The sequence below is a fragment of the Physella acuta genome, unplaced genomic scaffold (genome assembly GCF_028476545.2).
Source record: "Physella acuta isolate Inbredline_101_S28 unplaced genomic scaffold, ASM2847654v3 ptg000222l, whole genome shotgun sequence".
NCBI classification, from domain to species: Eukaryota; Metazoa; Mollusca; class Gastropoda; family Physidae; genus Physella; species Physella acuta.
The window spans coordinates 125,436-140,000 of record NW_026731741.1 but is presented as its reverse complement, the minus strand read 5'-3'; the positions used below and the strand labels follow the sequence as shown (position 1 = coordinate 140,000).

Sequence of the window (14,565 nt, the reverse complement as noted above, 5' to 3'; positions counted from 1 at the left end):
GCTGACAAATGTTTCCGGGTAGAAATTAGTTCAAATAAAACCAATATTGAGAAAAATATTTATAATAAGCCCAAGTAAAAAGAAATATGTTTTTTATAAATCATGATTGTTTAAACAAACGTTTTCCAACGATTTTGATTTAAGTTTCAGGATCTTAAAAAAAGTACCAATAAAGGAGTATATTATGTGATCCTGAATTGTGATTTAGGTTGAAGTGAATTTAATGTTTAAAAGAATTCTCATGTTTAAAGGAATATTTTGTATTACACGATTGTCATGATAAAATTTTTGTTATACTTAAAAGAATGCTCATGTTTAAAAGAATGTACCTAATTTCAGCGGATACCGGGTACCGACTCATTACCACGAACCAACTCAATACCACAATGTAGCTCATTATTATTACTCAACTCACTAACACAACCTGACCTACTATCACTACCTGTGTTACTACCACTTGTTACGATAGTTACCTAATTACCACCCAGACTTCAACAGGTAAAAATTACAGCCATATGGCAAGGGCAGTTTAAATGTGTGTAAGTCAAGGCAGCTTCAATGGGGCAATTAAGAATTTGTTATTCCCCAGCTTTAAATGGCGCTTTTAATGGGGTAAATAACAAAAATATTACTGTGATTCCCCAGATTTTGATAAGTGTTGTTTGTGGTTTTAGTCTTAAAGTCTTTACAAAAGGTAAAGTTATAGAAGTGTATAGAGATCCTTACACAAAAAAACATGGCAGTCAGTTGCATGATGGAAGATAATATAAAAGGTAAGTCAAAGAGAATGTGGGGGGGGGGGGGAAGAACAATCATAATGGGAGATAATGTAACATCCCCCATTTTTAGAGTGAGGTATATATGTGATTGTCCATATGTAGTATATACAAGGATAGTAACAGATAAACAAAACAACTTGTCTTTATCATATAAAATAAAGTGTAGTACTTCTGGTACTTTACGACCACAGCCTGTTTAAACAAGAAATCTTGGAAAGTTTGTAGGATTATTTCTTTCTGGGCTGACTGGATTATGTGTGGAGTTGAGCTGTCTTGACACAGATTCACGTTCATGACAACATGGCACAGCTGGCTGTTTTGGGTGCAACTTCAGGAAGATGTGTGGTCAATAGATGGCAATGCTCTCCTACGATGAGCATGATTGCAATAGATAGAAGCATCAGCAGTTTCTACTTCATTTGATCATTCGTCAAGCTACTTAATTAATAATTAAATGTTTCCATGAATAAATCTTTTATCTTCTATATTCACATACAGCTTTTCCACTTGATCTTTGGTAGATTAGAACTCTTGTTAAGTGAGGGCAGCTTCAACTGGCACATAACAAAAACATAGCTGTGTTTCATTTACTTTTTATGAGGGTTGTAAGTTAAAATAGATTCAATGTGCCCTTCAGAAAACAGCAGTAATTCCTCAATATTGTATAAAACATTTGAGGTATGCTGTATATTAAAATAAAAAGACACATTTTTTGTCACTTAGTCTAAAGTGACTTAACCTGGTGTCACTGGTTTTCTTCTGATCGTCTTCATTATTCCCACACTGTCCTCTGCCATCTTTAGTGACTCTCCCAGTGTCAAACCCCTCTATTCCATGATATTGTCCCCTTCTTCTGCCTACCTTATGTTCATTCACATGAGGTTGTTCTTTGTAGAAGAGTTTTTGATTGATCTGATGACTTTGCAACATAAGGCAGCTGGACTGCTAAAAACAAAAGTTATGCTCTAAGATAAAATTAAAAATGTTTAAAAGATCAAATTAGTGAAAACGTGTATAAGGCTACTTACTATAAACTACTAAAATGTTGTATTGCACATTAATACTAATAGTTTCGCTGTCTGTGTATCTGACAAGAACGCTCTGTCTGACAAGAACGCTCTAGAGAAAACACAAGCAAATTAAAAACCTGCATAGTAATTCGAGAAACGAAGTATGACGTCGCCACATTTAGCACAGAGTAGAAAATAATCTCAAGCCGGAGAGTGCACACAGTAATATGACGTCATTGATTCTCGAGTAAACATTAAATAAAAAGGCAATTTTGTCTAATCTAAGTGGTTTGCGTGAAGAGTTTCTTTCATACAATTCTTCGGGTAGGGGCGAAGCCCCACCCCCGCGTAAGAACGTCTGAGCCCCCCCCCCCCCTCCCTAACTCAAAAGAAATTTCTTCATCGATACTCTATAATAAAATTACCGCCTAATTAATGTGTCTAATCTAAAAAGTGGTTTTCTTGCAATTTCTTTAATGCAATTCTTCGGGTAGTGGCTAAGCGCGACACTAGTGTTTCTTTCAGACTTGTGGGGGTGGTGGGGTGGTTTTAATTTAGACTTTTTTCCTCTCCGGAGAGGGGTGGGGGTACTTGAAATTTTCGGTGGCGGGGGTAGAATTTTCGGGTAGGGGGCGGACACTGGAAAAAGTATATAATTATATTTCGTTGAATGGGACGGTAGACATTTTTGGGGGGGGGGGGGGGGAGGGTGGTTTTAGTTTAGAGAAAAGAGACAGCACTATCAGCCTAGCGCCCGTTGTATCCTTCCTCAACGGGCCATTTTTCTCGTACTCAAATAGTGTTGGAAAATGTATAGTGTAAATGTATGCAAGCCTGCAAATTGTGTTAGAAGTTAAAAAAACATAATAAATTGTTCCCTATTCATAATAAATGTCACCCATCGATTGTTTGAAATCAATCATCTAAAGGGCCGTTGTGCCACCAGACTCAATCGTTAAAACTTAACTACACAAACCAAGCACAGGTTGAACATCATCAATCTCTACCATCTGCCACAATCACCCATCACTATGATCTTCTTCTTCATGCGTAATTGTAATTTTGGATGGAATTTCCTCAAACACAGTTAAGTATTGTGTCAAAATTCTTAGCATAATACGGCCTGTTGACCGTTGATTTCAAACTGCATTTCATTCAGAATTATCTTCCAAAGCAAGAACAAACAAAATGCATCATTTGCCCATTGGTTTGAACTTGGGAATATTTTTTTTTTGTATAGCAACCATGGGCTTTACAGGTCAAAGCCTGCTAACCTGTCATATGATCTAACAATACGCTAACGCAGTCCGTGAGGCTATTTTAGTAAAGTACTAAAGTTCCATTTCAAATTTGACGTTCTATAGGGCAAGTAAAGTAGAGTTCACTTGTTTCTGTGACCTCGGCATATGAAAACATAGTGTAGTCAGCATTATGCCCAACCGCCTTTACCTTCCCTAACGTTAGTTTGGTGAACCCGGATTCGAACTCGAGACTAACGGGTTAGCAGTCCAGCTCTCTACCGCTAATCCACTTCGTTCTTTTGAGGCCATTTTTAACATTTTAAAAATATACAGGCTTATTACTTGTAACAAACTAGCACCAATATATAATATAATTACCTGGACTTGGTTGACAATCTTTGGCATGAATTCAATTATATCCGTGATGTTGATAACACTGTGGGCTGCTGACTGATATCATCGTATGGTGAACAAAATCTGTACCTAAAACAGGAAATGACATATTGACACAAACACGGCAAGACAACATGATGTCAGTAACATGTGTAAAGAAAAAAGTCAGAAGTCAGGAGTAGACCCTATAGTGGCGTCGCTAAGAAGTGTGTCACCTGGTGCGGCACCTCGTGGTGTCACTCCACCCTCCCACAAAATGTCAATTAGTGGGTACATTATATTAATTAATGAGGAAAAAAGCATCGTTTCTATCGTCAGTTATTGGATTTTGGTGTCAAGCCCACCCCGGTCGTGGATTAACTATTCAGTTATTCAAAATACTCAGCACAACATTTTCCCCCTGTAAAATTCTGCTGTTGTTGTCACCTTCTCCCCTACCCTCCCGCCGTTGATAGATTTAAAATGTGCACAATTAATATTAATGATTTCTATCTATAGTCAGTAATTAATACAGGTGGATTAATTCTAATTTATCATAAATTAAACTGACAAAAAGCGTATTTCTTCTATATAGTTTGCAATTTTTCGCCATGGTGCCACCCCCTAAATGGTGTCACCCTGTGCGGTCCGCATCCTCCCCCCCCCTCGCCCACGCCTCTCAATCTTACCAATCTAGTGTGTTATGAAAATGATAGATGTAAATGTGTAACTTGAACAATATAATTTTTAAAAAGAATAAAACATTTAAATAAATAATCTTAAGTCTGCCCCCAACAACAGTTGTGAAGAAAATCATTACTTCAAAAACTTACTTGTTTATGCTGTTTGCTTGATAAAGACCCTGGTTTTGGAAGACTGACTGTAAAGTTCCTAGATTAAAGTTGCCAGTATTCATGTCCGTTAAACTTCGACAACAACTGGCAAAAATCAGCACTGCTGACGGACGCTGGTCACTATCTTACTAGCATATTTATTTTATAAGATAATTAATATGTAATTTTAAGACAGCAATAAAATAGACAACGGCGACACGTTCAAAATTTCAAATAGTCCGCTAAGTCAACTGAGTAATGATCTGTTCTGGTGTGTTTGTTTTACATCGCCTTACCCATCAAGCCACGGCCTATAGGCCCTATAAGCCAGCCAACAACACGGTGATAACACACTCACTATAACGTTGATCACCCCTCTCCCGACCAGCACAAGTCTGAACAAAGGGTATTCAGTGGGTTTTTTTTTGACAGTTCAGTTATTTGTTTGTTGTATCCCCTTGCTAAAGGGAAGTAACTAAACTTAATAGTTTTGGAAGATATCTAAAATGTCTAAATAATTGGTTCTATATGTCAATTGTGTCATATTTTGGGCCCTATAGTGCATAATGTGACGTTTGTTGTGAGTTGAGAGTGTGATGATACATTCAGGCTTTGCATAAAATTCATCAAAAGAAAATTAGCATCAATAAATTGATTGATTTACCCAAATACAAACATAATGTCCCTGCTAGTAAGATGAGGGACACAAGGGAGCCTAAAATTGTCGTGCAGGAGATCATTTATAAGATAGATGGGGGAGGCTAAAATTGTTAGTTGAATTTTGAAAAGGCAGCTAAAAATTGCGTTAGTTGGATGTGTCGTACACGTCCTTACAGGGAGACAATTGACTAGTAATGTTATTACTAGTAAGCTATAACATGGGGTGACCTAATCCACATGGGTGACTATCTTTACTTTTTTTAACACGTTTTTATTAACTCAGCTTCGCGTGTGTTTGTTGTTAAAATTGACATCGAAAATTAACCCACTTCTGATTGCTCAATAGATCTGAAATTTGGCATGTAGGCTACTTTCGCCTAACAATTTCAGATGCAATCATAAAAACTAGCAATTAGAGACGGTAATTAGCTTAATTTAATTACGCCCCAAGGACCATAAAATTGAGGACATGATTTCTAAAGATACCGACAAGACTGGAGGCTTATAGACACAGTTACTTCGGCCCCAATCGATGTGAGCGCGCTGGCCGTGATCGTATAGTGGTTAGTACTTCGCGTTGTGGCCGCGACAACCCAGGTTCGAATCCTGGTCGCTCAAGATTTTTTTAGTCCGTGTATTTATAAACACTTAGTCAATTCATACTTAATCAAGTCATTAGATAAAGTAGAAAATAAACTATATAAAAAACTTTTTTAAAAACCACGTTTTTCATGTGTAGCAACGGACTAAAAAGGAGAAAATAAAATACTTAAAAAAAACTTTTTAAAAAACCACGTTTTTCTTGTGGACTAAAAAGTAGAAAATAACTATTTACATACATTTGATGACAAAAAACGTGGGTCGGGCAGATGGGTCGGGAAATTTGATGGTGAACGTACCCACGTTTTTTGTCATCAAATGTATGTAAATAGTTATTTTCTACTTTTTAGTCCACAAGAAAAACGTGGTTTTTTTAAAAAGTTTTTTTTAAGTATTTTATTTTAAACATTTTATTACAAAATTTATTAGAAGTCGGCCTATTTATAAATATCAATAAATCAGCAATAAATCAATAATAAAAAACTCATTTTACTAAGTTTTTATTTTAAAATAGTCACTGTCGAGTTTCATGACAACCATTGTTTCATCTCTGCAATTGTGTTTGGTAGAGGCCTGCCCCTTGTTTCAGGAAGTCTGATAAACATCACTACAGATATAAAGCACATCGCTGAAAATATAGTTCCTGGTGCCCAGAGAGCTATGTCTGCCTGAGGAAAGAAAAACAATAAAACAATAAAGCTGCTTAACAATTTATATCTAAGAAATAAATCTAAGTAAAAAGGCATGCTAGATCAGTGTTTCTTCCAGACTTTTTTCTCCGGGGGGGGGGGGGGGGGGCACTTGAAATTTTCGGGGGGGGGGGGGCGGTAGACTTTCTTCGGGGGGGGGGAGGCAGACACTGTTAAAAGTATATATTTTCTATATAAATTATATAAATTTCATTTCGTTCGGGGGGGGGGGGGGGGGCGGTAAAAAAATTTCGGGGGGGGGGGGGCCCGAAGAGATGCCCGGAAGAAACTCTGTGCTAGATAAGCATTGTTTTTAGTGAAGTATATTTCAATAAATTATATTTGATACGGAGCGAAAATGTAAACTAAAATATATAAAAAGGAATTTTTCCTTCTTAATATATATATGATATATGAAAAAAGAGCAAATTTTTAAATATTTAGCAATTTAGAAAAAGTTCTAAATGAACAGAAATAAGCTAAAATGTTGAGAATTTTATTTTGAGGAAAAAAGGATGTTTAGGCCCAGCCTCTAAATCCCATTTATTTTTAAAATCAAAGAAACAAAGTAACGCTTCAGTATATAAAGCAATATTTATATACGAGCCGACCCGCTGCGTATCATACGCCGCTATTTAGTTGTTTTTTTTTTCTACTTTTCAGTAATTTAAAATTTGTGAATTCGACAGTACCAATGCTGCCATTGAAAATATTTGCTTAAAAACACTACCCCCCCCCCCCCACGTGAAAGCAGCCTCCTCTTTGTTACCTCCTCTAAGTTTAAAATCGTTTCAAACTAAATTATCTGCCCCTAATAGCCGTCACCAAACCCGTCTCTATGATTGTAAAATGTAAACAGAGTGAACACCGCTCACCAGATCATGTGGGGGTGGGGGGGGGTGGTAGTGATAGTGATAGAGAGGAAGAGAGGGGACTGCAAAGGCGCGCTTGCAGCTTGTTTTCTAACTGATCCCAGATGAGAATTATATACTACGAGCCGGCCCGCGGCATAACATACGCCGCTATTTAGTTGTTTCTAATTTTCAATAATTCATAATTTGTGAATTCGACAGTACCAACGCTGACACTGAAAATATTTCTTTAAAACACTATAAGTAGCTCGTTAAGGACCATAACCCCCCCCCCCCCTTCCTTCCCTCCCCCCTCCTCCCCCCCCCCCCTACGTTTAAAATCGTTGGCTCTGCTTGTAAACATTTAGAGTGAACACAGCTCACTAAAACCATGTAGGGGTGGGGAGGTAGGGAGAGCGTTTGCAGCTTGTTTTCTAACGGCTCGAAGAAGAGAATTATATATATAGATTATAGACTAGCGAAGATTTTACTCACCAAAAGGTTTGAATAGGGCACCAGCATTCCACCAAGTCTTGACACACTTGAGCAGATACCAAGTCCAACTGACCTGTGGCCCATGTATTGAAATAATGGTTAATACATTTCTTAGCATTTCTAGAATGTAACATTTTTATTTCATTTAAATTTTAATGCAGGGATACCAGCATGCAGAGATAACTTATGGGGTCCATAAGTGGTAGGGGAGATGAAGTTCTAATCCACATAACACCATCCTCTTACGTTAAGCTATATAGCTATTGTCACTATTGACACTTAACCGTAAGCCTCAGTACACCTAGTCCTGACCCCAATCATAATTTGCTTTATTCCTAACCATATAGGCCTACTTACTTATCCTACAACTAACCCTGGAGATTAAATTATTGTTAGATTTATTTGCAATGACAGCTAAGCCCATAAAAAGTAAAATACAATGGATAATAAACAATACTCTAGGCCTACTTATGGTACACTAGATTTTATCAGTTCTATTAACAAATTGTAAATCACTATGATCATGCCTTAAATTAGTAGGAAACAGTTCTGGTGTGTAGAGAAAAAGTGTGTTGAAAGACGCCCCAATTCCAAACTTGCCAAAGAAGGAGAACACGGTAGACAATATTATTGTTGTACTTGAGGTGCCTAAAGAGATTTTGGAATAGAAGATATAAAGTTATATATATATATATATATATATATATATATATATATATATATATATATATATATATATATATGTATATAGCAGTGATATAAATTAAGTTGTTTATTCTTATAACTGTGCTTACAACACTAAGACCAGTATTATATTGTGTAGACCAGGGGTCTCCAAACTACGGCCCGCGGGCAGGATGCGGCACGCGAGGTCCTTTCATCCGGCACGCGGAGATCTTTTTGTTCACGAAAAAAAAAATGTTTTTTAGAAGTGGCTAAGGTACTTTGACCAGAAAATTCAAAACAATTAGAAAATCTATATTCCGGTGCAACTACCACTGCCCTCGGTGTTGCAGACATTGATGAAAACATTGGTGAAAACTGCTAACAAGTTTCGCAATTTTTCAATTGCAATGGATGAGTCGCTGGACAGCTGTTCCATGTTTTTGGAACAAATACAGGGAAACAACTAGTAACCAGTTGCCCAGATGAACTGCAGATGGAGGTCATTGAATAACAAGCAAATTAATACGTTAGAGACAAGTTCAAAAAATGGCGGGTGGCCCAACAGTGTTTCTTTCAGTCTTTTTCTCCTGGAGGGCTGGTGGAGGGGGGGGGGGCTGAATTTAAAATGTGTATATATTTCTATATAAATTCTATTTCTTTGGGGATGGGGGGGGGGCACGGGGACACCGCCACCCCAAAGAGATGCATGGAAGAAACCCTGGCCCGCGAACTGATATTTGATAGTTAATGCCGCCCTCGGGCTGAAAAGTTTGGAGACCCCTGGTGTAGACCATACACGGACCTTTCGTTTAATATACTATATCATTTGCGCTACATAAAAAATATAGTTTAGCCTAGATAAAAAACATTACTATATCTACAAAGGTTTTATTGATTAGCCTTTATAACACAGCATCAATAAATTTACAAAAAAAAATCTATTTTAGGCCTACAATAAATCCAATATCACGAGGTCCACCAAAGACCTATGAACTTCCCAGTACCTAGAGCCACCAGTAGAGTGGAGGTCAGCAGACTGGTACCTGCTATTGTCATCAGACCCATGATCACTGTCTTTCTGCCGAAACTGGTGGCATAAACAGGAGACACGATGTACAAATATAATAGTCATAACCGAAAGGTAAAGCTAAATAGTTTATCACTTTTAGAAGATAAACATACTAAATGGTCTATAAAAACAATAATTTAAAAACTATGATGAGGCATGCTGAAGATTACTTACAAGTGGAGCATAATTAAGTTGGATATGTCACCGGGTATATCCACCAATGACATTAGGATAAAGTTTACATATCTGTTTCCAACCAAAGACGAAGACGTTATAAACAGGCCATAATATGTGATTGTGTTGGTAATCCTAAGGATAAAATATTTTTACTGAAACTTTGGTTTTCCACACATACATAAAATACATAATCCACAACGAAAAGTATTTACGTTATCACATTCAACTCATCTCAAAAACCTAAAGAAGTCATTGCAACACGCAATTCACAATGAAACCATAATTCGAAGCTACGACACTCAACTCAAAATATAGGCTAAACCTGATGATGGCACACCATTCTACTCACCATGTAAACCAAATGATGAGGGATGTGATGAGTAACGTTTTATGACGCAGAATGTCTGTGATGTTGTATTTTACTATCTTAGATGTCTCGTCGTCTGCCTACAAAAAAGCAAAGAAACTGGAATTCATCTTTTAAACAGTGCCGGCGCCAGGTAATTTAGCGCCCTAGGCAAGACGTATCAAAACGCCCCCCCCCCCCCACCGCAATATATATATATATATATATATATATATATATATATATATATATATATATATATATATATATATATATATGTATATATATATATATTATATTTATATTTATATTTATATATATATATATATATATATATATATATATATATATATATATATATATATATATATATATATATATATATATATATATATATATATATATATATATTGAAAGTGGCTTGCTTTCGGGCATTTGGCGAGTTCCGGCAAGTGTCCATTCGGGCATTTGTCGCATTCGGGCAAGTGTCCATTCGGGAAATCGGCTTTCGTGCAAACGGCATTCGGGCAAGTTTCTTTGGGGAAAACGTCCGGCTCCCTACCGAAATAGATCGCTACGCAGTTATTAATTTTAGGTACTTTTTAATAATGGCGATTACACATTTTTGCGCCCCCCTATGGATAGAACCCTAGGCGGCCGCCTAGTTCGCCTTATAGGTAGCGCCGGCCCTGCTTTTAAATCATACATGGCCTTAAAGTAACAAGCATCAATAAACAGTAAAACACGCCAGCAAAACTTCAGATAATAAAATATACCGTGGTGTCATCAACTTGGTTGATGCCTTTCTCCTCTTGTTTAATGCATATCTCGCGCTCTAGATCCATCTCCTTTTTAATGCATATCTCTTGCTCTAGATGCATCTCCTGTTTGATGTGCACTTCTTGTTCGTGTTGCACCACGTGATACTGAAAACTTTCTTTCACACGTTCAAAGTCCTTGCCATTCATAACACAAGCTTTCTCCAAAAACTTCAGAGCTTCTTTGTATTTTTTGTTTGCTACAAGCCAGCGGGGAGACTCCCAGATGAAGCTGTCAAAGAATAGAAGGGTACTATTATTTTAATGTTATATTTTATTGATAGTATTTTGTTTGTTAGCTAAAAGTATTAATGGCTGCCTTGTGAATTCTCGTACTATCTCTCAAGATTTTATCATGTAGATGCTTTGATTACATCAAACTATTCCGCAGTAGGCGACGTAAACTTGGTACACAACGCCACCGCTTTGTCTAAATTACTACCCTACTGTCCCAGAACCAACGATTAACAATGGGTACAAGACGACACACAGCTTTAATTACATTAAACTGTCCCACATCCATCGACTTACAATGGGTACAGGAGGACATTACAAGAGAACAACGCCACCACCAGCTGCAGCATTCTCCAGCTGTAGGCTTGCATGAGGTACGCCACTAACCCCATTACTATCACACTGACGGTCGAGTTAAACCCGATTAACACTCCGATACTTTTGCGAAGTTTTGGCGTCAGGAGCTCCACAATCATCGTATAGCCCACACACTCCACGCCCTAGAAATACAAAGAAAAAAAAAAAGCTTTGTATTTATACCACAAAGGTAGGGAACACAGGTTAGTAATAAACCGGGAGTGATCTCCCCTAAACTTTCTCTAATATTCTAATATAACACTACGGGGGATGGCAACTCGGGATATAGACTTCTAGACATGATTTTTAATCCATTTTAAATACTCAATTTTTTTTAAAAATAGAATATAATCTCGTAGAAAAAAGAAATGCACACCAAGTGAACGCTAAATAAAGATGTGCATAATAGTGCGCAATATTATTAGTACTTTATAAATTTACATGCGTTTTTTGAGAAATTGGAAGCAGCGTAAATAAGTACTTCCGATAAACGGAAATTACTCAAAATTTGACAGAAGGTAGAGAATTAGATCTTCTACTTACATATCAAATTTCATTTATCTATCTGAAATAGTACTCAAGTTATTGGCTTTTGAAAAATTCAAAGTAGAAACAGTACCACTTCCGGTTATCGGAAATCGCTCAAAAGTTGATCAGGATCTACAATTTTGATAAAATACTTATATATGAAATTTCATCAACCTAGCTGTAATGGTACTCAAGTTATCGTGTTTACACACGGACACACACACGGACAGAATTGGATAATCCAGTTTTTCCAACTCCATTACGCATAAAACGCCAAAATTTTTATATATCTGAGTTTATAATTTTTGCCCGATTAAAATAATTCTTCTATATCCCGGATGTGATGAAGGACTGAGGAGTAAAACGGTGAAAACTGTCCAAATTTAATGTGATTTTTGTGCACGATTACAAGACTTTCTCTATACTTCGTATATACGAGAAAGTAAAAAGGAAATATAACATTGCAGTGGGTCACAAAAGCCCCTAAGTCAATGATGTTTCACATACCGTTACTTTTCTTCCACAGACGTATATATGGGGGAGTGTGAGGGTGAGGATTAGTGACGGATTGAGGAGGGGGACTAAGAGGGCAACAGTTAGGGGCCCCCAATTTTTATTGGCCCCAAATTTCCTTTTTTAATCATAATAGTTTCACTTTAAAGCAAAATAATTGTTGGGTTTTTTTAACTATAAAAAAACAATGTTTAATTTTTCAAAATATCAAACTCGGGCACACACTTTAGTATAGTATAAATACTAGCTTTCATCATCTCCCCAGACATTTTTACATAAACTCGACGCTCCATAAAAAATAAATAGTACGGAAAGCGTTCGCTCAGAATTATATATATATATATATATATATATATATATATATATATATGATATTCGTTTATATATATATATATATACATATATATATATATATATATATATATATATATATATATATATATATATATATATATATATATAAAGTATTTGTTTAAATATATAGCTATGATCTTTACGTTGGTATATGTTTCAGTTACCGGCAAAGATGAGACATATTTTTGTATTCTATCACATCATAAATGTTTATTATTAAACAAATATACAATTTTTACAGTGACGTGACATTACCTGTTGGAAGAGGCCCACAAAAAATCTAAACGCCAGTAAAACAAAGATGTTTGGACTGTAGGCCATTCCAATCCCACACGCGATGAGCAGCGCATTGCAGACCATGCACACAATTTTACGACCAAATCTATCGGCTGTCAACACAGAGAGGTGTAGAATGTGATTCACAGAGAGGTTTGAACCAAAGCAATAAATGAAAAAATTAAATACACCACATTCAGTAAGATGCGTTTTATGACTTACACTATACAAATACGAACAGACTTACCCACAGATGTAAAGAAAACTGCACCAACGGTTTGCCCAATCATTAGAATTGTCTGTGCTAATTCTCCGAGTCCAATATTGTTACATACCAAATCCCACTAAAAAATACAACTTACACTTTTACATGAAATATCCCTTTTAAAAATACTACTGACAATATTACAGACTTGAAGATACAAAAGTTTCTAGATATAATCGTTATCAGTTAGTTGAATAGTTAAACAATGGACTTACCTCTGCGACAAAAGACACAAGTTTGCCGCCCTTAAAATCGTTCCCCTCGACGCATCCCAGCTCCGCCACTGACTTGATGACGCCGCTGACGTTTTGCACGAGCTGGATGACGCACTTGCCGTAGATGAGCTCAATGTCCGAGGTGTTGTCCAGGCCGACGCTGGACAACAGAGATGTTATGTTCGTCACGTGACTGCACGTGTGAGGCGGCTCGTAACCTTCAACAAAACGTTGCCATCGTTTGTTAATGTTTGTATTCAATTACATGCCAACTAATAACTATATCACAACTGATTACATACGTATGCAAACGTATATCGCAACTGGTCAGTAAATTCTTAAATGACAACTGGTTTAAGAATATCTGACAATATTTGACAACTGACCCTACAACATCTTACAACTAACCACTGAATACCTTATAACTGATATGAGAACACCTACAACACACTGACCAGTACGACAACTGACCTAATGAAATCTGACAACTGAATACCTGACAACTGAACTAAAAACACCTAACAACTGACCAATAACCACATGACAACTGACCTATAAAAACGTAAATGAGTACGACACCACTCAGTGTGTAGAACGTACTGAAGTGAATGACCAGCTGTAGCACAATTAACAGCCCCGGGCTACCAATCTCCGGCAGGACACTGTCCAGACCCCCGGGCACCGTCTTAAACCCCGTCAGCGACTTCCTCTCTGATGACTCTATATTTGGCAGGGAGTCATCCTCCTGTGTGACGCCGGGCACTGACGCCTTGGTTAAGAACTTGACTTCTTCTGTACTTTCTCCATTCATTCGAAAGTGATCCTCTTCCATTATAATAGAACTTTAAACAGATGGAAGACACGTAAAGTAGGGCATGCAAAGGACAAAAGAACCGCAATATTTGAAGACAGATGCATCATATATAGATAAAGCAGAATCACTATTTATTCTGGACTTGTATTTGGTAATTACATAAAACAAACGATAATTAAATTGTGTGCATTTTAGTCATGCGTTACAGCTCAAGGGTTTCATTTTAAATTAAGATATTAGGTCACATTAAGTGAAATTTTAAAAATGGTCCTGAACTAGATATACAAGGTCACTCTAACCGAAATTAAAAAAGTGGGTTAAGAGCTAAATACATGACCAAATAGTACCTTATAACGGAAGAATACCAGAATACCAGGTAAATAGAGATACACGATAGATGTGT

The 14,565-nt window shown here is 36.8% G+C and overlaps 1 protein-coding gene across 1 annotated transcript; it reads right to left on the bottom strand.

Moving 5' to 3' along the window:
* Positions 1 to 5,991: 5,991 nt before the first annotated feature.
* Positions 5,992 to 14,564, bottom strand: LOC131937791 (organic anion transporter 3). The gene is made up of 13 exons (XM_059295430.1): positions 14,510 to 14,564; positions 13,901 to 14,190; positions 13,349 to 13,566; positions 13,116 to 13,212; positions 12,848 to 12,981; positions 11,138 to 11,340; positions 10,565 to 10,838; positions 9,792 to 9,889; positions 9,440 to 9,574; positions 9,201 to 9,283; positions 8,058 to 8,178; positions 7,531 to 7,603; positions 5,992 to 6,163 (listed from the first exon to the last, which is right to left on the bottom strand). The coding sequence occupies exons 2-13, from the start codon at positions 14,178 to 14,180 to the stop codon at positions 6,023 to 6,025; spliced, it is 1,857 nt and encodes a 618-aa protein (XP_059151413.1). The 5' UTR covers positions 14,181 to 14,190; positions 14,510 to 14,564; the 3' UTR covers positions 5,992 to 6,022.
* Between the last annotated feature and the right edge of the window lies 1 nt (position 14,565).